The sequence below is a fragment of the Cibotium barometz genome, chromosome 46, assembly GCF_041138505.1.
Source record: "Cibotium barometz isolate CiBa-2024 chromosome 46, ASM4113850v1, whole genome shotgun sequence".
NCBI classification, from domain to species: domain Eukaryota; kingdom Viridiplantae; phylum Streptophyta; class Polypodiopsida; order Cyatheales; family Cibotiaceae; genus Cibotium; species Cibotium barometz.
Window position 1 is genome coordinate 9,702,589 of NC_141091.1, and position 25,971 is coordinate 9,728,559.

Genomic DNA, 25,971 nt, shown 5'->3' on the forward strand with positions numbered 1-25,971 from the left:
ACAGCTGCCAAGTAAGTGCATGCTTGCAAAACCTCTCTAGCTCTCCAAATGTAAAAGAATATCTATGCAAGCAACACAAACTTCTGAGTATTTGTATAAGATCATAACCTTTGTCTTACAAGGTCAACTTTCCTTATGAAGGGCATCTAAATAGTGTTGATAACTTTCCTTATGTAGGGCATCTAAACAGTGATAAAAGTACCATATCATCCACACAATAAAACTGATGCATTTTCCAAGAAATCCAACATGTCAGCTTGTTCCACCACTACTAGTAGTCTTCCACTAGTGAAGCAGGTGTGTACTATGTGGCAGCCACACTCCACTATATGGCAATGATTGCAGTTAATCATTTTTTCCTATACAATTACTCATCCACAGCCTATATTCTCTCTCTCTCATAGACCCACTGGGTCTTTTGAAGATGTTTAATATAACTTTCTTTCTCTCTCTCTCTCTTATGCCCGTCCATGCATGTGTGAGAGACCTATTTTTTACAATTGCTTTTCTACTTCATTTTTCTTTTGATGATCACACAATCAATAAGACATATCCTACATCCCTTTCAAGCTTATTCCTAATTAATATACAGTTTCTAAAAGAAACAAATCCTGCCAGCTTGAAGCCTTTCAAAATTGATGAGCCACTTCAATTCTTTAAAAATGGCTTTCATACAGTTGACCCCCTCAGGGAGGAAACCACCTTCCTGAGAGAAATTCTCCATAGAATCTGGAACATTTTGAAAGCACATAAAACACTGCAAAACCACAGAAAAATATTAGAATTTTCAGAGCTTGAAGAGCTTGCAGATAAACCAGAAATTCCTACAAGGAAAACTAGATATACTGCAAAAGGATGGAGAAGAAACCTACCAGGTACTCCAGGAATAGAATGATTTTTTTTTGCTAGTACATCATGTAGCATGGATCGTTCTGAAACTTGTATCCACCTTTGGGCAGTATCTTCTGCATAAATGTCAAAAACCCACCTTGAGAAAAGACGACTTTGAAATAATCTGAATATTTTCTTTAAGAGTTTAAGTACTTGTAGGCATCTGGCACAAAACAAGTGTAGGCTGGGGTAACTTGAACCCAGTGTCCCACCCTGGCAGCCAAAACCCCCTACAGCCAGGCTACACACCTATGGGTAGTAATCAGATGCCTTGATAAGATGGGAAACGTAGACGATTGAGACAGTTGGATAACACTGTCCTTGGATTGGGTGGTCCAAATACCATTTGTAATGTACAGTGCTAGCCTTTTCGTACCATAATCATGGTGTCCTTCCTAGCACTATGATCTCAGTGTCCAACACTTGCTGGCGTGCCCAAGCATTCACTAGATGCAGACACCTTCCTGACTGCCCTGGGGGGGAAAAACTGCTGGACGAACCTTTTACAAATATGGGTCTGCCAGTTTCTGACTTGGATGAACCCAATCCCATAGCCATCCACAAATACTCTATACATGAATGAAATGCATAAATCGATGGAGGACAACATTATAAACCTTAAGAAAAGACAGCCTTATCAAAAGCGTGCGCAAGCTCCCGTGCTCTCTCTTAACACCCCCCCCCCCCCCCCCCCCCCCCGTCTCCTACCTCCCCCACTTTTTTCTCTCAGCTGCCCCCCCTTTTTTCTTTCCATCCTTCTCTTCGTTTCCCTGCCCCTCTCCTCTCTCCCCTCCCATGCAGGTTGGTGCTTCCTGGCTTCTGGGGTTTTCAGCTTTATTCGGCAAGCTTCGGCCTATTCTAGTCTTCACCCTCAGGAGGTCTAGTCTTCACCCTCAGGAGGACTCCATGGCAGCTGCTCCGTCATCCCTAACCGAAGCCGCCATTGCTTGCATTTCCTTCTCCAAACCACGATTATTGCCTCACTTGAGGCCTCCACCTTGGTCTGCAAAATTGTGGGTAGCTGTCCTGCACACGGACAGCTCAGCGATCTTTTTCAAGCCAGCCTCATTGGCGAACCTGCAAAGATCACCGATGTTCACCCTCTGGGGCACGGATACTACCAAGTGGAGTTCAACTTGCCATCGGCATCAGACCAAGTCATGCAGCCAAATCCCCTTGCACCGTGTACGGCGCAGGCCTTCTTTGCACAGTGGCAGCACGGCTTCGATCCAGCGTCTGACACATTGACTGGCGTTTCGGGCTTCACAAGCCTTAGCAAGGAGTACCTTCCTCTTCTCCCGGTGATTGGTGGTGCCATCGGGAGAGTGATGGAGTCCCCCCCCCCCCACCACTACCTCGGTCCTCACTAGGGCAGCTAGGATTCCATCCCTCCGCATCTGTGGCGCCTCGCCGAAGTCTATACCGCATTGTATATCTATTCCTAGCCTCCGAGGCAACCCCTTACAACAGCACGTGGAGTATTCTGACCTTCCAGGCCAATGCTTCATTTGCAGATAGATGAGTCATTTAGCTAGAGCTTGCCCTCGACAGCAGTCCAGGAGACCGCCTCCGCCGGTGGTTCCTCTCCCCGGTTCTCGTGCTGACCCTCACCGGGGGGTAGAGAGAGAGGCAGGCAGAGCACCATGCCCTGTCTTCGGGTGACCCATCGGACAGTGAGTGGCAGACCGTTGGATCGCGCCCGGGCCACTAGAAGACCACCAGAGCCGAGCGATGCCGCCCTGCATGCCAGGTTGGCAGACCTCAGGAGGATTCAGTTCTGTCAGAGAACCGTTACGAGCATTTATCTCAGCATTTTCCCGTTGCTGACGCACCCTCTCCAGTCCCGGAGAGGGCCCCTCCGGCCCCACCAGTATGGCAGCCGATCCCTCGTCGAGATCCCCCCCCCCCCCCCCCCCGAGCCCAGTGTTTTGAGAGGCTAGCCGGCCTCTCAGAGCCCCCGACAGGCCCCTCCCCTCAATTCAGCCCTTTCTCAGCCTCAGTCTTGCAACCTTCCTACAGCCCCTTGGAAGAGTGCACTGGCGTCGAGATTGGTCATCAGTGTACAGTCAGCCCAACTCTTGGTCTGCCGAAGGTCTTACATTGGCGTATCTACAGCCCCAAAGTCATTCATACAGTCATTCTCTTCAAAGAAATAAAGCAAATAGCAATAGGAGGGGGGCCTTCCTCAGTGAGTAATTTGGGACCCAATACAGTGTACAAATCTCTCTCTCTGTCTCATCTCTTAAAGTTTGAAGTGATAAGGTGGATTGCTAAAGACTCACGAAACTCAGGATACAGAAGGAAGTGTGAGACTTTGTGTGACAGGGTCCTTCATCTACACATAATTCCGCTGCATGTTACACTCCGTGAGAAATTATCTTAAAGTTTAATGGTTTGTTTTGATGATAAATTCAGCCCAGCACTAGGTGGACTGTACATCAAAATTTGTGATCGGCTTAACCCTAAAAGCATTTGGGGATATTTGATCCCATATAGAAGGCTAGAAGAGCCTAGGAAGGTTTGCTTTGAAATCTTTACGTGGGGCAGAAGGATCCAAAGGCTACATTTGGTTTGATTGTATTCATTGCACATACTTGGATTGATCAGGTGCAAACTGGTGCTAAACCCCGGGCACCCAAGATTTGTCTTCGAAGTAGACTTCTTCTTTTGGTAATATAACCAGAGAGGGGGGGGGGGGGGGGGGGATTGACCCATCTTCAGCCCTTGGTGTGGTGTATTGTGCAGATATTTTATTTTATTTTTTAGTGAAGATGTATTTTTATATAGTCTTCTCAAACAATCAAGAGAAGAACTACCCACAGAAACTGCTCAATCCAAAATCCTCTTGGTGAGTAGTTTCATTGCATCTGACTCCGGTCTGTTTATACTCACCAGACTAGCAATGTTAGCTTTCACTAAACAAATAACTTTCTTAGGATCTACACTTTGCATGCCATCATTAACAAAGACCAGAGTGTTCCTCGTAGACCATATCTCCCACCGGCATGTAAATCTTGCAAATCCAAAAAGGCTATTACTCTCCTTTGCTTCACCAATCTTTTTACCCAAAACCCGATGGGACCATGTACATTGCAGCCCAAAAATGTTCCCCCCCCCCCCCCATTTAGAGAGCTGTGTCCAAAAGGATCTTAATGCCGGGCAATCCCAAAAGGCATGCTTGAAATCCTCAATGGCTGTTTTGCATCTTGGGCATATCCCTGAGGCCATATTTCTGATCATCAGCTTGCAGCCTAACGGAAGAGCCCCAACCATGATTCTCCACAAAAAAGTCTGAGCATGTGTTGGCAGTTTGGATCCCCAAATTCTTCTGCATCTGGATTCCCAGCATTTGTCCGGCTAAGCTACTTTCCATATTGTATTGAAATGTTTAAAATCTCTCTTCTCTTGCATTAACATCTAATAAAACTTGGCAGTTGATTCCCGACCAAGGGGAAGTCCATCTGTCCACCCCCAATCTTTGATCCACCTTTCCGTAAGCTTAGAAGTATTGATAGCTAGCGTCTTGAGCTTACCAATAATTACATGCAAATGATTCTTATCAAATATTGAGAGACCATACATGACAGATAACTGATCCTCATCTCTCCACCCCAGAAGAGGACCATCCCAGAAATCCTCAAAACTGTTTATCCCTTTGTTGTTGAGTCTTTTGCTCACTTTGGGCTCAATGAGGGCTAATGGGGGAAAAAAAACTGGGGACCACCAAACATTATACATGAATAATGAATTTCCCGTGGTTCTGGGAGATCCCTGCCATTGAATGAGGGGAATGATCCTCTTCCATTTCTTAATCAGAAATTCAGCAAAGGGCATATTTTTAAAGACAAGAGGAGCATGGAAAAAAATCTTATCAATCCAAGAGAGTCCCCTCCATTTGCCTTGCCAACTCACAGTCATATTCAGAGAAAGCTCTTTAAGCATCTTAGTCCAAGGTTGACTCTGCTATAGAAAGGAGGTCCACATTTTTGGCATTCTCACCATTGCATGTGTTTCCATGTCTAGGATGCCAATTCCCCCATCCTTCTTGGGTTTACACACCTTCTGCCATGCCAAGAAGGAACATGGTCTCTTGCCCTACTTATTCTTCCATAGAAAAGCTTTAGCATAGCTTAAAGCTCTCTTCCAGAGGCATGCTGTAAAATCTATACAAGGAGTAAAGAAGTGAAAGCATGCCAACACCACCATGTTTACTATTACTACCCTTCAATGAAAGGGAAGAAATACGTTGTCCCAAGCTCTAAATTTGGCTATGAATTTGTCCATAAGCCAGTCCGCTATGTCTTTACCTGAAACATCCACTCCCATGGGACATCCCAAATGTCTAAAGATCTCGCCTTTGTTCACAACTTGGCATCCCCATCTGGTTACATCAAAGGATTCATCCTCGGTTAAACTGATTAACCTTGACTTGTGAATGTTACATTTGGAGCCAGAAGCATCTCCAAAGACTTGTGCAATTGCCAAAGCCTTTTTAATATTATCATTGGATGCATCCAAGAAGAGAAGTGAGTCATCAGCAAAGCATTGAATCACCATCTGCAGTTCATCATTCACTTGTAGACCTTATATTTGATTTTCAGCAGTTGCCAACTCAAGAGCTAGAATCAAAGGATGAGAAATTACAGCAAATAACAATGGAGCAAGAGGGCAGCCCTGTCTAACCGACCTTTTGAATGAGACTTGACTTAGCACCAAAGCTGAGCACATAAATAATGTTTGAGATTAAGGATCCAAAACCCAACTTGGCAAGCACTCTCAAGATTCCAGTCACCTTCATCAACAATTGGAGAGTAGTGTGAAGGAAGGGCTAATCAAACTGATTCCTAAACAAGTGGCTTGCGAATGTTTTTCACATCGGAGGCCAATCACCATGCTTACAGTCTTGTATAAAATCATAGCTAAAGTTGTGGCAACGAGAATGACTCCATTATTGCAAAAGGTGATTTCCCCCAGACAACATGGCTTTATTAAGGGGAGATCCATAATGGACAACATATGTGCAAATATTTTATTTATTGTCTGGGTGTGTGTGTTGTGTTGTCAATCACGGTTAATTGATTCCAAGACCTCCGCTACATGCATCACATTCGACTCCACAAGGTTTTTGCAAGTTTGGAATAATAAGTGACGGTCAAGATCCTTAAGCCTAATGCATTTTTCTCTTTAGCTATTAATTGAAACACTGCTTCTTCTTAGTCAATTCAATGGAGAAGATATATGTGCAAAATGTACAATGAATCTCCTGTATAGTAAGAACAAAGCTCCGTACTTCTTGCACAAATTTCAGCTTGGACAATTCTTGGATGGCCTTGATCTTGGCAAGATCCATGTGTATATCTTCTTTTTATACAATGTGGCCTAAATAGTGAATCTCTGAGATGAAATTTTCTCTCTTCTTGGCATTCATGAAGAGTTTATGCTTGCATAGCTCTTCAAAGACCATAAACGAATACAGTATTCATCTTCCATCCTGGAGGACACTAATATGTCATCAAAGAAGATGCCATTGAACTTCGTGTGTCTTTCTATTGAAAGTTGCACAAGCATTAGTGAGTCCAAAGGACACCACTAAGTTCTCGTATAAACCACAAGATATGCAGAAGCTGCCTTGTGTACATCCTGTGGTGTCACACAAATTTGATGATAATCACTTTTCTGCGGCTGCATGCCGCACCTTCTAGCTTGTCGAAGACATCATATATTCTAGAAACCAATCCTTGATGGTAATCTTATTCAATGTGTGGTATCTTGTATGTCCTCACCTTTTATACCAGGAGAAACCCGCAAGCATATGGCAATCACATTTACATTTGGCTTATCTCCCTTTTCCTTCGTCACATCTGGGCATTTAACATAAATATGATCTTTACTGCCACATTTAAAGCATTTCCCTTCATGTATGTAAGCAAGTCTTTCCTGTGGTCCTACTGTTGCTATGGTCCCTGCTGAAACATTGGAAACACACAAGGAGATCATTAGATAAGGGGAGCTTGCGAACACCAGGATCGTACTCCCAATGTCTGATTTGAATTGTAACAGCGGCTGTAGAGCCCATTTAAGCACAAGGACAATGGGATCCCAATGCAATACCAATTATCCAAAAATGGGTTCCTGCTCTAGAATGACAATCTCGCCATTGTTCTCATCAAAGTACCACAGCATTGGCCGTAGCTTGCCTATTGAATGACCTTGACAATCCAGGTATCTATTAACGTGGTCAACAGCCACTCTTCACATGTCTGTATTCCCCGACACTGCCCAAACAACATCATCCCCATCTCAAAATCTCCTTCATAAGACCTCCACTGGGTGCAACGCTAGGGCTTACCTATGTAGGCTCCAAAGATTGTGTGTGTCGACACCTCAAGCATTGTCCATCTGCCAGCAATATGAACATCTAGCATTTGCCTTGGCAGTCTTAAATGTTGGACCCTGTGAGGTTTTTCCTTCCCAATACACCGAGGGTATCCACTGCTTGTGGGAAGGTCCTAACCCCTCTTTTCAAAGCTAATTGGAGCTAGCTGGGATGCTTGGAAGGTTTTGGTTCTTTTTTGAGAGCCCTGAAACTGGAACCCCGTTGCTAAGAGTTCCCTATAAGTAGGCACCATTACACAAGATATACTAGGTTTCAAGTAACTTCGGATTCCTCATTGAGAGGATGTGCATAATCATGAGTGTCCGGTAGACTCAAAATTATGAATAACTGCAAGGTATAACAACAAACCCATTAGTGGTCCTACCTGTTTGGCTGTTACCAAGATCCACATCCTCAGTATCCTTGTCTTCAGAACTGTCACTGCCCTCCAAAAAGTAGCATAAAAGTTGATTTCTAGACAAAGCGGGGCCTGTACTAGCCTGTAACAGTTCGCAGCTAATAATCAAAATCTGAATCAATCAAAAATTTCACAGGCAGAAGTTATATTATACACCACAAATTGAGAAGAGAGAGGATAAAACACATGAAGAGAGCTGACTCACCCTGTAGAAAAGTTGTATCTTGTCTCGTGTATAGTCATGCCTATGATCCCAAGGTAAGGGTGCGGTATCCTCCCCAAAAATGTTAGATTATTGTTAAGAATCACAATGAGCATCATCCTTAGCATTAAAGCAAACTTAATTTCTCAAAAAAAAAAAATATTTGCCATATGCTGAAGAATCTCTTGTAGGATATAATATCAAGGTGAGAAGAAAAAGAGTCAACCTCACAAAAATCTTCTAAGAAGTCACTAGCCATAGCCTCCGGATAAAGGAGGAGGACTGGCCAATGTAGTAATTTGCTGTCATCCAGCCAGGGCTTCCGACCTGCCGTGTGTTCCTTATATGATGGCTTTCCCATTCTTACGCCTCTAGCAACTAGAGCAGCTGATAGCACCTTTTCAAAAAGATAAAGCATAGTTTCAACAAATATTCTCTCATTGCACTGTCACAGATATTGCTGCATGTGTTTGTATGTTTTTGCATGCGTACATGCGTGCGTGCATATGTGTGTGTGTGTGTGAGAGAGAGAGAGAGAGAGAGAGAGAACCTCAGCCTTTGCAACTGCAACAGCTTCCTGTTTCTCACGTTCTTTAGCTTTCACAATCTTTTTGTCAATAACAACCCTCAGTTTTTCCAGCTCTCCATTGCTAGGATCTTGTTCAAGTCCAAGAGAGCAAAACTGTGCCGCATCTTGCAGTGACTCAAGAGCAAGTGCCGCTTTGGCTCCACGAAAGTATGCCTGGACAAAGCATTCGCCATAGTGACTTACGAAACATTGGAACACATGCAGTAGAAGCCTTGATATGCACGAAACAGATTGCACATTACGGAACAATGCATTGGAACACATGCAGCAGAAGCCTTGAAATGCACGAAACCTTTTGTAAAGATTTTTTAGCAAGATTTATAAGCACTAAGAGTAATAGCAGGAAGGGGCAGAGCAAGTGCTCAGCTATAGGGAGCAACTTGAAGGAAAAACAACAGCAAGGGGGAGTCACAATAACAACAAGCCAAAACATTGATAAAGAAATTGAGCTCAGATCTGAGCCAAATACATGTAAATTGCAAGTGCCTAAGGAGCTTGCTAGAAGCAGCACCTGCCTAACCAGAGAGATAGAGGAATAGACTAAGTTTTACAAATCAGAAGCCTTTACTCCATGCTTCAACACATGTCCAGGTACCAGCTTGCATTGGTCACACCGGCCTTTAGATAAGGAGAAGCAACCAGTAACCTGGATCCCCAAACGCATAGACAGTTCTCTGATTCATGGCAGAAGGAGACAGCTTTGGGAAGTATAATATGGCTAGTGGGGAGAACAGCATTGTGAGAGCATAGGAGAACCACTGTGAACACAGTATAAGGTGGCCGAGTAGTGGGCAACCTCCAAAAAGATGGCAACTCTGGCCTTGTGGATCCAGGCACATGGCCGAGGCCCCCGTGGAGATTGTGCAGAAGTACGTATACCTCAGAGTCACTTTTACAGGTCCCAAGTTTTGCACGACCACAGCTGCCACTGACGGACTATCGACGTGGCATGCCTCTCTAGCCTGTCCGCAGAGAGTGTTTTCAAGCACATTTCCACGAGCCCCGTACTAAGTGTTGGCTCTTTGACACTTTAGTACGACCAGCTATGTATGGTGCAGCCTTCTAGGACCAGGCCTAGGGAAGGATGAGTAGAGGAACATAGAGAGGCTACAAGTGATGATGTTGTCATGCATGATCAGGGGTAAGCCATCAGTACCACATTACATTATACGTGCAGACTTTGGGGTGGCCCCACTGGTTACAGATGCCCTCTTTCAGACCGTCACTTACATTCAGCATGTATACACACTCTTGGCAGAGACCCCGACTCCTGCGCCCAACACTAAGTTCTTTATGCAGTTACAGTAGGAGAGGGAGAGGGAATGGGAACGGGTCAGATGGGCTGGATTGGCCCCCTCCTCAAAAACGGCCACCACCATTACCTACACATGCAGGTTTTCAGAGGTAGTTTAGTGGTTTCATGCACATGGCATACAACTTGACCGTCCCCCCCTGTTTCAATACAGCCTGGATCCCCTCTACCTCGACCTCTTTCGGCATGAGATCAACCGGATCATCTAGTTAGATCTACTTGGACTACACATACATCGGAAGTCGGTGTCCCCATCGGAAATTGGTTTTATATGTAAGTTCTATAGAGACCAATTCTTGAGACTCTCAAGAGGATGGATTCTTTGAGATCTCGAGATACATGCAGATACACACATCACATGCTATCATAGTTGCCAGGCGTTTCATGAAACGCATTTCATAAACGTTTCTTTCAAATCCCAGACGTTTCAAAAACGTTTCATACAAAACGGGGGGGGTTACAGGCCCCAAAATTTATATGTAAGTTTATATTGTGTCAAAAATAACAATATTAAACATGCATCATTTACACATTAAAACATGTTTTCAAGTTAAAACTAAAGAATCTGGGTTAAAAACACTTAAATCGTACAGTTCCCAAGTGGACACGTATGAAACGCGTTTCATTCGTATGAAACGCTTACGAAACGTTTCGTTTCATTCAAACTGAATGAAACGCGTTTCATTGCAACTATGCATTCTATGCATATCACGATTGGCAAACTCGGGATATCCTCCCACCGCCTCAAGGTAGAGACTAGCCAAGCCGAGGATATCTCCCACGTGGAGAGGATATGCAAAGTATGTACCATGGGAGAGGTAGAGGATGAGGCACACTATATGTTTAGCACCCTGGAAAATACGTGGGAGATTCCACCTACTCGCACATGTGATACAGTATGAGGATCGGAAATGTCTGGGCATGTACTTGATGGAGCTCAAACAACACAAGGATGTAGTACTAAGGTAGCAGGCTGAGAAACAAGCCTAGCCTCAACAAGACATGTCTCAGAGAGCCATCACAGGTTTCTTTGTTGTACAGGCATACACATCAGAGTCCACTAACCATACCAACGCTCTGCTTCAACATCAGTGTCACGTGCATCCCGCACTTGGATGCCACATAGACATATCTGAACAAGAAGGTGCACGACTTGGAGTGGAAACTGGTCCCTATGTGAGCCCACTCCGGGACAAGTCAGCCAAGGTTCCACTCTATGCGTCCAAGGTCAGTCAGGTGTCAGGTGTCAGGTGTGCATTGTCTTGCACATGAAGTAGTGCCAGTCCGCGTTGTGAGTCTCCCTCTGGAATGATGTTAGTTGTTTTGTGCATCTTGTACGCTGCTGGATGCCAGACCTCTGTGTAGGCATGTAGGTTTTGCATGTAGAGATGGGGCCAACCCATAGGGCTACCCCAAGGCCATTAGTGTGGGCATGGGGGAGGTGTACAACCACCCCCAAGGGGCCAGGAGGGCCCCGGCTGTGCCCACCAGCCATGTGTTGGGCTGGAAGGGACTATTGGCCAGCCCTATGGCTAGTAGGCAGTCAGCCCAGGGGCTGTCGGCCAGGTGTGGGACAGCCCACACAGAGTACTGAGCAGCCCTTAGCCCATGCGCAAAGTGGCCAGGCCACTTTTCAGAAGTGTGAAACCTTTTTCAGCATTTTATTGCTATTTTTTCACAAGTCATGAGCATTTAATGCCACCCGACTTCATGCTGCTAGCCAACTCGGTACCTAAGAGGGTATAAAAGGTCAGACATGATTTCATTCATTCCATCTCATATTTCACAAAGTGCTGAAGCATCTCAAGGGCCCAGACAGCCAAGGGCGAAGCTAACGCAAGGGTGAAAGCTGAAGGTCAAGGGCAAAGATTTATCTCAGCCAAAACAGGTCAAGGTTCAGTCTTTATTTTCTGATTTGCATCATTCTGATAAAGCAAACACATCATTCGTGGTGGGCACCCTATAGAGGGTATTTGGGACCAATATTGTGTCCTCTCTCTCTCACTCCCAGCCCCTACACGGCAGGGAACTACTCTCCAGAGAGCAGAGACACTCATAGCCCGCAGGAGACAGAGGACACCTGGCTTTCGGACACCACGCCTATACCAGAGAGAGATGACAAAGATCAGAGCTCAGTTTCACAGAGAGGGTGCGGAGCGACTAGCTCACTTCAGAGCACACCCAGGCATGTTCTTCAGGGAGCTGTGGACACCCCCTTCATTGATGTATACCATTTTATACCCCCAGTATGGTATAGGATGGAGCTAGCTAGGTTGCATATCATGATTGTATACTCCATGCATATAGCTTTGCATTCTCCTAGTAGTAGAGCTCCATCCCCTCCACCACTCATTGTACTTATTGCACACCCAGATTCAGCTTTTTAGTTCAGTACTTTTTCATTTTGTTGGGATGACAGAGGATACCCCATACAGGTACACCGATTTGTCTCATAGGCCGAGTTCGGTCTTCTGGAAGACGTTAATAAAATCTTTCTCTCTCTCTCTCTCTCTCTCTCTCTCTCTCTCTCTCTCTCTCTCTCTCCAGATACATGGGGCGAGTATGCAGCCTCCCTCTACACAGTACCATGGCAGCCACCACTACCGAACCCTCCAGAGCCTTGTCCACCCACTTCTACCTTCTTCACAACAGAGATGGTGAGGAGGGCCATCAACAGATTGCATACAGGGAGGGCACAGGATCATGAGGGCATTGTAGCCGAGCATTTCATACATGCTAGAGATATGATTGTAGACTTGCTAGCTCTCATGTTTAATAGAGCCATGTGTGAGGGGTTTCCTCGGACTTGGAGTACTTCCACGATTGTGCCGGTACTCAAGTCTGGAGATCCGAGCCTGCCGACTAGCTACCGCACCATTATGATTGGTCACTCGCTGGCCAAGCTATATGCCTCTATTCTTGAGCAGGAGTTGAGCAGATGGGCAGAGAGACAAGGGGTCCAAGCTCAGGGACAGGCCGGTTTCAAGAGGAGATTCTCTACTTTGGATCATATCTTTACCCTCAGGGCTATCATTGAGGAGGGCAGAGCACATGGGAGGAGGATCTACTGTGGCTTTGTGGATTTCCGCAAGTCCTTTGACACAGTGCCCAGAGCTAGACTGATGCGCAGGCTGCAAGACTTGGGGGTTCCATGTGAGCTCATTTGGGGTATTATGGCACTTTATGAGACAGTAGTTGGGCAGGTGCGGACTTCAGAGGGTCTCTCCCAGCCAGTACACTCCACTATAGGGGTGAAACAAGGCTGCCCGCTCTCTCCAACTCTATTTGGACTATACATTGATGAGATCTCCGATTATATTGGGACACGAGGGGACAGAGGAGCCCAGTTGGCTGGCACTTGGATACCTCTACTCTTATATGCTGATGATATTGTGCTTATGGCAGACTCACCAAAGGGTATGCAGAGGCACTTGGATACTTTACATGCTTATGCACAGGACAGTGGGCTCTCAGTTAACCTTGGTAAGACCAAGGTTATGGTGTTTAACACTACAGCTCAGTGGGTTTGGAGATCAGCGCCTATTTTCACATATGGGCAGGAGACAGTGGAGTATGTTGACTCATACACATATCTTGGAGTGGTGTTCACTGGGCCCACATTTTCCATGAGGGAGGCAACATAGGCCAGATTGACTAGAGGATATGCAGCACTAGGAGGTCTAGAGAGGATGTGCTCACCGGTACAATTTCAGGAGCCATGCACTAAGCTGTGGCTTTTTGACACGCTTGTCACATCGGCTATGCTATATGGAGTACAGATCTGGGGGCCTAGCCTAAATCGTCACAGTCGATCTCAAGACGCACATACGATGGATGGAGATCGATGGAGAGACCACTTGTGTCCATGATCTCCAGGATGATTCAGGCTAAGGCCTCGGTAGTAGGTACCCCATGAGATTATTAGAGCCGAGATGGGAGCACCACCAATCGTAGTCGAGGCTCTTGCCACATCAGTGTCCTTCATTCACAGCACCTGGGAGCTTCCTCGACACCGGTATGCACGACTTGCTTTCGAGTCCTCTCATCAGCTAGCCATGGAGGGAGACACTTCATGTTGGTATGCGCAGATAGCATCCTGGTTTGACCTCCACGGGTTCAGTTTAGACAGACTTCCACCCTTCCAGTACTCTCTGGAGGCACCCTCTCTCACCTTGACACATTCTGAAATTAGTAGAGTCGTCAGACAGGACCTCATTCAGTTGGACACTAGGAGGACATGGCTAGAGCCCTCACAGGAGTTGGGGACGAAGATGGCTTTCTATAGAGACCATGTTCTCCGCACCACTGAGGATGGCTTTATACTTAGACCGAGCTACATGGATACCCATCCGTCTCATGGATTGAGGTGCGCCATTGGGCAGATCCGCACCTCTTCACATCAGTTGGAGATAGAGACAAGCAGATTTAGAGGCATACCTCCAGGGGACAAGATTTGTCAGATTTGTTGGATAGAGCCAGAGACGAAGGAGCACTACATCTGTCGCTGCACAGCATATTATGAGATTCGAGGGCGCTACCATTGCCTTTTCAGAGAGGGATTTGGACCACTGGCTAGAGTCATGGACTATTGTGATCAGCGATGCTTGGGTTTTTATCTCCTGGAGATCCGCAGGCTCAGAGAGTCCATTATCAGGAGCAAACGCCCGACTGGCAGGGAGTCCACACAAAGACAGATTACTGACTTCTTTAGAGGGACTACCCCGGAGGACACACAGCCGACAGCCCAGTAGTGGGCACCCCATGGGACTCTAGTTGAGAGAGCTATCGAGTTGGGCAGATCTAGACGCCCGAGGGTTCGCGGATCCTCACATCGAAGACGGTGCCTACACCGGAGGATTCAGAGCATCATTGCGAGGCATCGGGATCGTCCGACCAAGCATCTCACTATGGCAGATATCCAGGCCATCCGGCAAAGACCCATGCTAGAGCTCCTAGGATGATTACGACTCCAGCCATATACTGTTGTACTCACTGTCACTTTTGTACTCCCCCATATTCATGTATTCATGTATCCATGTACCCCATTTTGACTAGTAGCATTAGCTTCCCCCCTATTGATGTATTGTGGGGCTATCTCTTTTCTTTTCCAGACAGTGTATCAGATGTCACATGGTTGTAACTTTGGTCTCATAGGTCACTTTGGCCTTTTGAAGACGTTAATATAACATTTCATTTCATTTCATTTCTCCATCTACTCGGAGCTAATGTTGCTCCCATGTTTTTACGTTCTTAGGATTCTATGACGAGTTTCCATGGACAGTTTTGTATCACCCCAGTGAGATAGCTATATTTATGTTTTCATTCTGTTTTATTTTCCATTCGATGATGAGATATGCCATGGACATTATTGTACCACTTTGGTCTCATAGGCCCATTGGGTCTTTAGCAGACGCTTAATATATCTTTCTTTCTTCTCTCTCTCTCTCTCTCTCTCTCCTCCAGACACCCGCTCCCACTAGGGGTGGGAGACAGTCTCAACTCACAGATTTCTTCTAGAGAGCTATGCCAGTGCCAGCTGATGTACCACGTGGGGTGACCGCACAGAGAGCAGAGGAATTGAGAGCCAGGAGGAGACCTAGACAGACTGGACATAGAGCACCCCGACTCCGTCACCGAGAGATAGCAGCTATCCGAATGAGACACCAGATGGAGACACAGGAGAGGCTAGCTCGCTTTCATTCAGACTCAGGGTACATGTTCATGCCATTCACAGCCTCAGCATCGGCGATGTATGATATCTTATACCCCTCTTATGGCACTCGATGGAGTTAGACATAGATCTGCATAGCATGCTTGTACTACCCCTTCAGCATATAGAGATGCATCTTGCCTTAGCACTCCATCCACATCCCCATCCCCCTTATATTGTTTGTATATGGGCTCCACCGATCCATGATGATTCACAGTTGTATCCAGACACATGCACACTTTTTCTTTTGTTTCTTTTCTTCCGATGACCGGAAGAAGACAATTGTATTATTTTTTGTCTCATAGGCCGACTTTGGCCTCTCGTAGACGTTAATATATCTTTCTTTCTTTCTTTCTTTCTCTCTCCTCTCTCTCTCTCTTTTCTGCACATCTACTTCAGTTTTGTGCGTTATGTTCGTCGTGAAAGATTGCTGAATTATGAGCATTGAAGTTACCGATTCGACCCCGAAGCCTCCGCATGTTACATTGGTATCAAAGCCTTCTTCAAGTGTGAAGATTCTGCCAAAAAAACCAGAAAAAAAGAAAGAAATTTTTTTTCTCGCTCTCGTGTGGTTGGTTTCTTCTGGTGGACCACCCCCCTTCGGTGTGACTCTTGTCCCTCGAAGGACGGTTGGTTTTCAGCCTCCGGGGAAGTCTCCCCCACACACAGTGATGGTCAAATAATGCTCCGGAAAGAAAGTGCATTTTCTTGCTATGGCGAGCTATGACGAAGAGAACCTTGGGACCAGAGTGCCCCAGGCAATCCATCTAGGGCTTCAGGCGTGAGTGTCACAGAGATGTTTCAATAGATGATGCGAGCAATCGCACAACAAGGTACCAAATTGGAAGAGCAAAAGGCGCAGATCTTGGCTCTAGAAGAGTGCACCCGTTCTCGAGCTCCTCTTTTTCCGTCTCCTCCTCCCTCTCCTTCCGTTTCCCAGATTCCAAATCCTCTACAAAATGACCCTTTTAAGCGGTAACGACCGCAACCGACTTGTTTGCTTGAGGTACAGATGCGTCCATTGGAGATTCGACAGATGTAAGACCGTGCGGCAGTAGCCCGTGCTACTGCACAGGTCGACGTCAGGTGACGCATGGAACACGAAAGATACCTTGCGCTTTGGACGCAAGAATGACACCAATGGCTTCCTCGAGTCATTTTCCCCAAAAAATGAACTTCAGTAAGTATAATGGTAAACTCGACCCCACAACTTGTATTCCTGGTTGCATCAGTTTGAAGCTTATTTTGCCGCAATTAGAAAAAGTAATACTGACATAGTGATCTTGGCTAGTTGGTATTTGGAAGGTGAGGCCATTCCTTGGTGGACCCAGTGGACTCATGCCCACGCTAGATTAGGTATGGCAGCTTATATTTGGGACGGGTTTGTCCTCGACCTTAAGCGGCGGTTTCAACCACCCTATTACCTTGAGCGACTTGAAGAAGAGTTTAGGGGAGCACGTCAAAACGCGCAACCAGTCCTTCAGTTTGCCAATAAGATTTCAAACTTATGTTTGCAGTTGGACTTATCTGACAAGGACAAGAAAGGGCAGTTCCTTTATGGCCTTGAAACACAAATCCAGTGGGAGGTGCGTATGTTTAGGCCAACCACCTTCGAGGACGCACTCTCACTTGCACAAAGTGCTGAAATGAAGTGCAACGGCGGAAAGCCCAGGACTTCCCAGCCTGCTACTCGCAAGGCTAATGCCTCAAGGGGAAATGGCCAGAACCAGACAGGGTCTTCCCAGGACAGAGCACAGGGGCCTCTGGCTCCAAGAACTCGACCAATGCGCCCAAGCTTACTCCAAACCAGAAAGCTCAGGCAAGCAAGACAGGTGGTAAATTGAGCGCTGAGGAGACATCTCAGTACAGGAAGGAAGGTAGGTGTTTCTTTTGTCATACAAAAGGACACTTCTAAGGAGTGCCCTAACAAGACTACCACTTGTCACCAGCGTGGACATTTCCCAGTATCAAAGGGGTCTGGTGGACTCCAGGATGTCTGAATATTTGGAAAGTACAAGCTTTGGGAATGGGGGATTATCCTAGAATACAAAGGACCACACTCCTAAAATTTAGGAGTTGCTATTTTTGGCCCGACTTCGATGGAAATTCTGTTCGCGTCATTACATCTGGAATTGAGCAGATACCAAGAGTTGGCAAAGTGCCTATGACAGAATGTCTACTAGTTGGGATATTTTTAGAGCTAAAGATTATGGGAGAACCCATCTCTGATCAAAGTGAGACAAGTGGCCTCACACTTGTCACTCCAGCTATTGTGTGGCTCTCCACTTGTCATTGTAGCCTTCTCTTGCCATTTTAGCTCATGGGAGGCCCAAATCTATAAACTGGAGCCCTCTCTCTTCATTAACAGAGGCTCTCTTGCTGCACACTAGCCTCTACCACCATTACAGGCTACCCTAATGATGGCTACTCTCTTTCTCTCTCTCTCTGTGGAAGGCTGCCCATGAAGAATACCGGCTGTTGGGGACTGTTTTGGAGGCTTCCATCGCGAAGAAATACTGAAGGCAAGGGTATTTAATCATTTATTATGATTTCTAGTCATTGTACTTGTTGTACCAACCTTTGTACCTGCTATACCAGCCATTGTGCTGGCTGTACCAATCCTTGTACTTGTTGTACTTGCTGTACCACCCATTGTATTGACTGTACCAGCTTCTATACTTGTTGTATTAATACTTGAAATATTTGGATATCTCATGGATATGATGCTTTTATGAATAAAGTCCACCTCTACTCCAAGGTGTGTGGTTAGCACGGAGTATGTGGTAAGAGTTATGGTATACAAGGATTACGGTATACAGGTCTATGGATTCCTGGACTTCTTTTATAGGAATTTGGATCTATCTCACGTTTATGGATTATTCTTTTTGGCTCCCTTTATTTGGGATGCATTGGACTTATGAAACTCATTGTTCACATACCCTGTGTAGTGTTCTCTTGTCCTACGTGCTCTCTTGAAGATTGTTTCTACCATGTGTGGGTGGAACAATAGAGAGCAGATGGAAGGGAACATGGGCACTTCAGAGGGTAGTGTCAAGCACAACGTACCCTGTGTAGTGTTCTCTTGTCCTACGTGCTCTCTTGAAGATTGTTTCTACCTTGTATGGGTGGAACAATAGAGAGCAGATGGAAGAGAACATGGGCACTTGAGAGGGTAGAGTGAGTTGGTGGCCGAAATGCCTATAAACTATGTGCAGCAGAAATGCTTATGGAACACCAGGCTGTTTATGCCTGCGACAAATGATCGTTTTATCTGGTTACTTGAGCCCACCTCTCATCCAAGGTGTGTGGTCAGAGTACCAACACGGAGTGCAAGTGGTAAAGTGGACATGATACCTGGTTGCAAGGGACTTATGTGTACGCCAAGGGTCATGTGGATTGGCACATGTTTGTGTGCTTTGAGCTTGGATTATGATATCTCGACTTATGGGACTGATTTGTCTCGCCCATTTATTTGGGACATGGATTTATTTATTTTTAAGCCATATTAGAATCACTATCTCCCCATACAGAGGCCAAGATTATTCATCTCACCATGCATGTGGATTCATGTTGGGATTGTGAGAGGGCAATTCAATGAACACTCCACTATACACGTGGATTCGTGTTGCGATTGTGGAGTGAGTGTTTCATTGTTTCCACACCATGTTTGTTGATCAGAGTTGGGATTGTATGGGAGAACATGGGAACTGTTGGGATTGGGAGAACATCAAGTCTGCATTTTTGAAGCTGACACTCCAAAAGCAGCTTTCCAGAGAGAGCGTGGTCACTATGAGTTCGTAGTCAGGCCCTTTGGGCTTACCAATGCACCCGCAACCTTCAATAAAATGATGTCTAGGATTTTTGCAATCCTCATTGGTAAGTGTGTTTTCATATTTCTTGATGACGTACTTATATTCTCCGCCACTGTGGAGCAACGTGAGAAGGATGTGGAGAAAGTCTTGCAACTTTTGCGAGATAATGGGCTCTACATAAACGCCAAAAAGTCTATCTTCGGCGTTTTTACAGAGGTTCAATACTTGGGCTATATCATCGGTTGCACTGGGATTCGATTGGACCCCTCAAAGGTTCAGGATATCTTGGATTGGGACATCCCTCAGAACGCACAAGAGATCCGTTCTTTCGTAGGACTTTGCCAAGCTTACAGCACTCATGTTCACTAATTTTTCAACCTTACAGCACCTCTCACCAACTTGCTCAAGGGGGTAAAGACTCTTCTTTTAATTCGACCTTGGTTTCGACAGTTTGTTGTTCTTTGTTTTTCTTGGTTTTAGAAGGTTTTGCTCCTTCTTTTGGGTTATGTTTTGAAGCATGTTCTTCTACCCATGTTGAGGTATTATCTTTTGTGTTCCTTTTGACTGTTTCTCATGCCTTGGCTTGTAAGCATGTAAGCACGACTGGAGCATGTTATGGTGAGGAGAGACATCATACTTCTGACAAAGATACATCAGAGCCCAGAGAGAGGGCTACCTCGAGTAGAGGGATTCCAGTGGGAGTCAGCATACAGGAGGACCACACGCCAGGGTACCTCGAGAAGTTCGGGGGGAGTAGCAATTCTATTCAGACGGGAGCTATAGGGGGAGACTGAGAGTGGTAGCACAGGATCCAGAGGCAAGATACATGTGGATCAGCTTACAGCTCTCACAGGACAGGGTTATATACATAGCCCTATGTTACTTTCCTCCATCAGGATCCTCCTATGTCATTACAGAGGACATGCCACAGGAGGAGACAGGAGCCTCGCCATACACTTGTCTGTCAGAGGAGATTATGCATTATTCTACACTAGGGGAAGTATTTCTTACGGGTGACTTCAATGCCCACACACAGAGCAGATAGTGTGAGGTGTATGACTATGATGACATGGAGATCCTCCACCCTGTGGATCCAAAGGGGATAGGGGCTAGTCGGGCATCAGAGGACACTGGACCAAACAGAGGACATTATGGGGACCACTTACTAGAGTTGGGAGCCAGGCATCGTCTCGTTATTTATAACGGGATGCTACAGTGGCCGGGATCAGGAGGGCTGACATGCTTCCCACATGGGGGTCATACATGGACCAGAGGCACGGTGGTAGACTACATTATGGGATCTTTGGAAGCATCACAGCTTGTCACCTCATTCTCCATCCCACCTCGTCCTATTGGGGCAGATCATACATACTTGGCATTTTCACTAGCCGGATCACAGTATCACCAGCCCCCCACATCCCGACGCCACACACTACCGTCTACTTCACACATGACATGGCAGACATATACACTGGCGGAGTAGAGGATGGGCTCCTACTCATGGATCCCCTGGCACCTATGGATACCATTACAGCCCAGCTGGCATCACTCCTACACACACAGCTGCATTACAGAGCTTCCCACATCGTGTCCACTCAAGAGAACCTGCGAGATCTGGGACTATGCCCCAGAACAGATGGTATGATGACGAGTGCAGAGCCCTATACTCACGGCTCCGCATACAGAGAGCCTTGGGAGCCATCATAGAGCAAGAGTCGAGGAGAGAGATGAGGAGACTTACTCGCCGCAAAAGGCAAGCCTTCGCAGAGATACAGGAGCTAGAGATCTTCCATTTCTTCATGAGTAGAGATAGCCCTATCTCATGGCGGCACTTCAGAGAGCCCCGGACACCGACACCCATTGCAGACCCACAGACATGGCACACATATGCAGAGGGCCTATACCACACCCCACAGCAGCCACCTATACCTCAGCCCCACAGGAGCCTCGACCTACCACATCTAGCTTCTTTACCCACTCGATGGTAAAGGAAGGTATCTGCTTCCTGCAGCATGGACGGGCCGCCAACCATATGGGCCTACAGGGTGAGCATCTCATATATGCAGTAGATTCTTTGGCTCCTTTTCTTGCACACCTGTTTAACAGGGCACTAGCAGAGCACGTGTTGGCCAAACTCTATGGTGCAGTGGAGCAAGAGCTTAGCTTATATGCTAAGCGAGCAGGTTTACGCTCATCAGGGCAGGCACGCTTCAGGAGAGCTTTCTCTACCACTCACCATGTATTCACTTTGAGATGTATGATTGATCAGGCCAAAGTGAGGAAGAGAAAGCTCTATTGCTGCTTTGTGGATTTCCGCAAGGCATTTGACACAATACCACGAGAGAGGCTCTTTCAGCGCCTGCAATCTCTTGGCATACCAGCAGATATGACATGGGGCATCTATGCATTATATGAGCAGGTTTTTGGGCGAGTCATATGCCAAGGAGGTATGTCCGAGACTATTGCTAGCACCATTGGTGTGAAGAAAGGATGCCCACTTTCCCCCACGCTATTTGGGTTATACATTGATGAGGTGGCTGACTTCATTACACGGGGAGGTGGAGATGGAGTTGATCTAGCGGGTACCTCACTACATATTATGCTTTATACTGATGATATTGTATTAGTGTCTGAGTCTCCAAGAGGTCTACAACAGCATCTACATGCACTCGATGATTTCTGCACACAGAGGGGTCTTACTGTGAACCTTGGGAAAACCAAGGTTATGGTCTTTCATACATCGAGACAGGGCAGGAGTCAGCTGACATTCACGCTCGCAGGACGCCAGGTGGAGGTGGTGACATCATACGTGTACCTAGGGGTTACCAAGTTACCTTCTCTGCAATAGCCACGCGCTTCACCATGGGTTCAGCAGCCAGAGCTAGATTGACACGGGGATATGCAGCATTGGCTATGCTAGAGAGAGAGTGCCACCAGGCGCATTTTCAGGAGCCTTGGACGAAGGGGTGGCTATTTGACACATTAGTCACACCGGCACTGATATATGGAGCAGCGGTATGGGCGCCAAGCCTTGCTACCCATTGGTGGACACAGATAGAGAGACCACAGGCCCTCATGATGGCACGCATGATACGCGACAAACCGTCAGTACCTCATGACATTATCCGCGCAGAGTTTGCTGCGCCTCCTATGATGGTAGAGGCCATATTCCAAACTATATGCCTACTAGACAGATTCAGAGAGATGCCACAAGACAAATTGTCATACAGAGCTTTTGAGGCATCTAGACAGCTGGCTGAGGCAGGAGACAAAGGATCATGGTATGCACAGGTCACACATTGGTTCTCACAGCATGGCCTATACATGGATCATCTACCACCATTCCAGTATGACAGGGATGCACCACATACCCGTCTCTCTCATAGTGAGAGGAACAGAGTATTGAGACAGGACCTATGGCAGCTCTATACACGAGAGACATGGATATCGCCTACACAGCCTCTTCCACCGAAGATGCTGTACTACAGAGATCACTTCATGAGTATCACTGATGATGGATTTATAGAGAGGCCTAGATACATGGAGCGCTTTTTACCACACGGCTCCCGAGTAGCTATTGGTCAGCTTAGAGTCTCATCACATCGATTGGAGATCAAGACTGGCAGAGCAGCACGGATCCCCCGAGAGGAGAGGGTATGCAGATTGTGCAGAGAGGAGGTGGAGAGTGAGGAGCATTATGTATGCAGATGCAGAGCATATACAGCCATGAGAGAGAGAGATCCCATTTTATTCAGAGAGCCACATTCCCTACGCCAGATCTTTGAGGCAGCAGACCAACGCATACTGGGGAGATTCATTCTAGACATACAGCATCACAGAGAGACATCATTACAGGCTCAGACAGCTCCAGAGGGGGGACGACAGACACATATTACTACATTTTTTCAGAGATCCACCCCACTCCCAGCCCCTACACAGCAGGGAATTACTCTCCAGAGAGCAGAGACACTCAGAGCCCGCAGGAGATAGAGGACACCTGGCTTTCGGACACCACGCCTATACCAGAGAGAGATGACAGAGATCAGAGCTCAGTTTCACAAAGAGGGTGCGGAGCGACTGGCTCGCTTCAGAGCAGACCCAGGCATGTTCTTCAAGGAGCTGTGGACACCCCCTTCATTGATGTATACCATTTTATACCCCCAGTATGGTACAGGATGGAGCTAGCTAGGTTGCATATCATGATTGTATACTCCATGCATATAGCTTTGCATTCTCCTAGTAGTAGAGCTCCATCCCCTCCCCCACTCATTGTACTTATTGCACACCCAGATTCAGCTTTTTAGTTCAGTACTTTTTCATTTTGTTGGGATGACAAAGGATACCCCACATAGGTACACTGATTTGTCTCATAGGCCGAGTTCGGTCTTTTGGAAGACGTTAATAAAATTTCTCTCTCTCTCTCTCTCTCTCTCTCTCTCTCTCTCTCTCTCTCTCTCTCTATATATATATATATATATATATATATATATATATATATATTCTGTACATCTACTTCAGTTTTGTGCATTATGTTCGTCGTGAAAGATTGCTGAATTCTGAGCACTGAAGTTACTGATTTGACCCCAAAGCTTCGGCATGTTACAATCAATGACCACCACCCATACCCACACTTCCGCTTTGTGCCCCAAAAGAGTTCAGTCACCAGTGAGTGAGCCCAATCTATTCTGTTGGCCAGACGCCCTCAATCCAAAGCACCATGACCTTCCATCTCACAGAGGAAGATCCATGAGATTTTGACATGCTCCCATCAGAGGCCTCATTCCGTTCGCCATGAGATATGTTCTAGTATTAGCTGATCACCGCATATCTCACTCTACACAAGATCATCCGCTGATTACATGTACATACACTAGTGTTAGGTGTTTTCTTTTCACAATTTTCTTTCAATTTTCCATGGCTCGATATATCCATGGTACCGATGTATCACTTTTGGTCTCATAGTCCCTTTGGGTCTATAACTGTTTTGTAGACATAATATTTCTCTCTCTTTCTCTCTCAATGCGGAAGGCGGCCGACGCTAGATTGACGAGGGGATATGCAGCCCTTGGCTCGCTAGAGAGGCAATGCTCACAGATACAGTTTCAGGAGCCGAGGACGAAGCTTTGGCTATTTGATACTCTAGTTACACCTGCACTACTGTATGGTGCCCCCATCTGGGGTCCTAGCTTATACCACAGGAGGAGACAGAGGAGAGAGCCGGCCGAGACAGATACAAAGGAGGTATATGATGGGTGGAAGCCAATGGAGAGGCCCCTAGTGGCGATGATCTCACGCATGATTAGGAGTAAACCATCAGTGCCACATGAGATTGTGCGGGCAAAGATGGGCACTGCACCGATAGTCACAGAGGCTCTATTCCAGACAGTGACATACTGGCATAGGAGCTTCCACTTGATAGATACCCCCGGCTAGCCCTAGAGTCCTCCAGACAGTTGACACTTGAGGGAGATACAGAGTGCTGGTATGCCCAAGTCGGCACTTGGTTTGGCATGCACGGTATGCATATGGAGGCACTCCCCCCCTTCCAGTACAGCATAGAGGCCCCGTCATTTGCTCTCAGCCACACAGAGCGGAACAGGGTTATCAAGAAGGACATTGTCAGACTGGATACTCAGAGGACATGGAGTTCACCTAGTCGTCCACTGGGGACAAAGATGGCCTTCTACAGAGATCACCTCCTATGCCTGACAGAGGATGGGTTCATCATCCGTCCACAGTACATGGGCATACACCTATCCTTTGGGGTGAGATGTGCGATCGGCCAGATCCGCACCTCGTCCCACCAGCTGAGAGTGGAGACTACCAGATATGGGCCTAGGGCAGCCGCACCAGAGGACAGGATATGCCAGCTCTGTCACACAGAGCCTGAGACAAAGGACCATTACATATGCCGATGCCCCATGTACTATGAGATTCAGGGGAGGTTCCACTGCCTCTTCCGAGCTAGGTTCGGACCACTTTCTAGGATCATGGACTTCCCGGATCAAAGATGCCTGGGACTTTTTCTTCTAGAGCTCCGTAGACACAGGGAGCCCTTAGTGAGATCCAGATCAGCTATACTTGCTCGAGGACCAGCACAGAGAGCTCTCACTGACTTCTTCCATACCAGCACTCCGAGGGCCGATCCACCCATCATACCAGACCATAGGCTAGTGTAGGAGCTTGGCCGAGAGGTGTGACACTCGACAGAGCCATTGAGTTATGCAGAGCTCGATGCCCCAGACCCCATGGCCCTCGCCCACGGCCACGCCACCACAGGAAGATCTGGGCCATCATCTCCCATCATCACACGACCTTCTCGCGCCAACTCAGTTTTACCACCTTGAGCACCATGTCACAGCAGCCCATGAGGGATGTATCAGGGTGATATGAGAGCTCTCTACTCATGTACCTAGATCAGATTTTTAAGTTCTAGATTTTTGTTATCTTTCTTTATTACTATTTTGTACCCAGGATTATGTACCTCATGGATATGATGTAACCTTTTGGTCTCATAGGTCATTTTGGCCTTTTGAAGACGTTAATACAACTTTCTTTCTTTCTTCTTTCTCACACACACACACGTGCCCAAGAGCGTATTTACTTTTGTCTCAATCAAACTCTTGAAAACAAGGCACAAAACTCGCTAGAAAACAAGGCA

The 25,971-nt window shown here is 46.5% G+C and overlaps 1 protein-coding gene across 2 annotated transcripts in view; it reads right to left on the reverse strand.

The window, feature by feature from the left end:
- Positions 1 to 211: 211 nt before the first annotated feature.
- Positions 212 to 25,971, reverse strand: part of TPR2 (Tetratricopeptide repeat (TPR)-like superfamily protein) — a 43,293-nt gene continuing 17,533 nt past the window's right edge. For both annotated transcript variants that reach the window (XM_086783734.1, XM_086783735.1), the window contains 6 exons: positions 8,438 to 8,629; positions 8,082 to 8,284; positions 7,891 to 7,969; positions 7,653 to 7,767; positions 873 to 965; positions 212 to 757 (listed from right to left, as the gene is read on the reverse strand). In XM_086783734.1, coding sequence (XP_086639860.1) covers positions 687 to 757; positions 873 to 965; positions 7,653 to 7,767; positions 7,891 to 7,969; positions 8,082 to 8,284; positions 8,438 to 8,629 — 753 coding nt within the window. In that variant the 3' untranslated portion in view covers positions 212 to 686. The remainder of the gene's footprint in view (positions 758 to 872; positions 966 to 7,652; positions 7,768 to 7,890; positions 7,970 to 8,081; positions 8,285 to 8,437; positions 8,630 to 25,971) is intronic.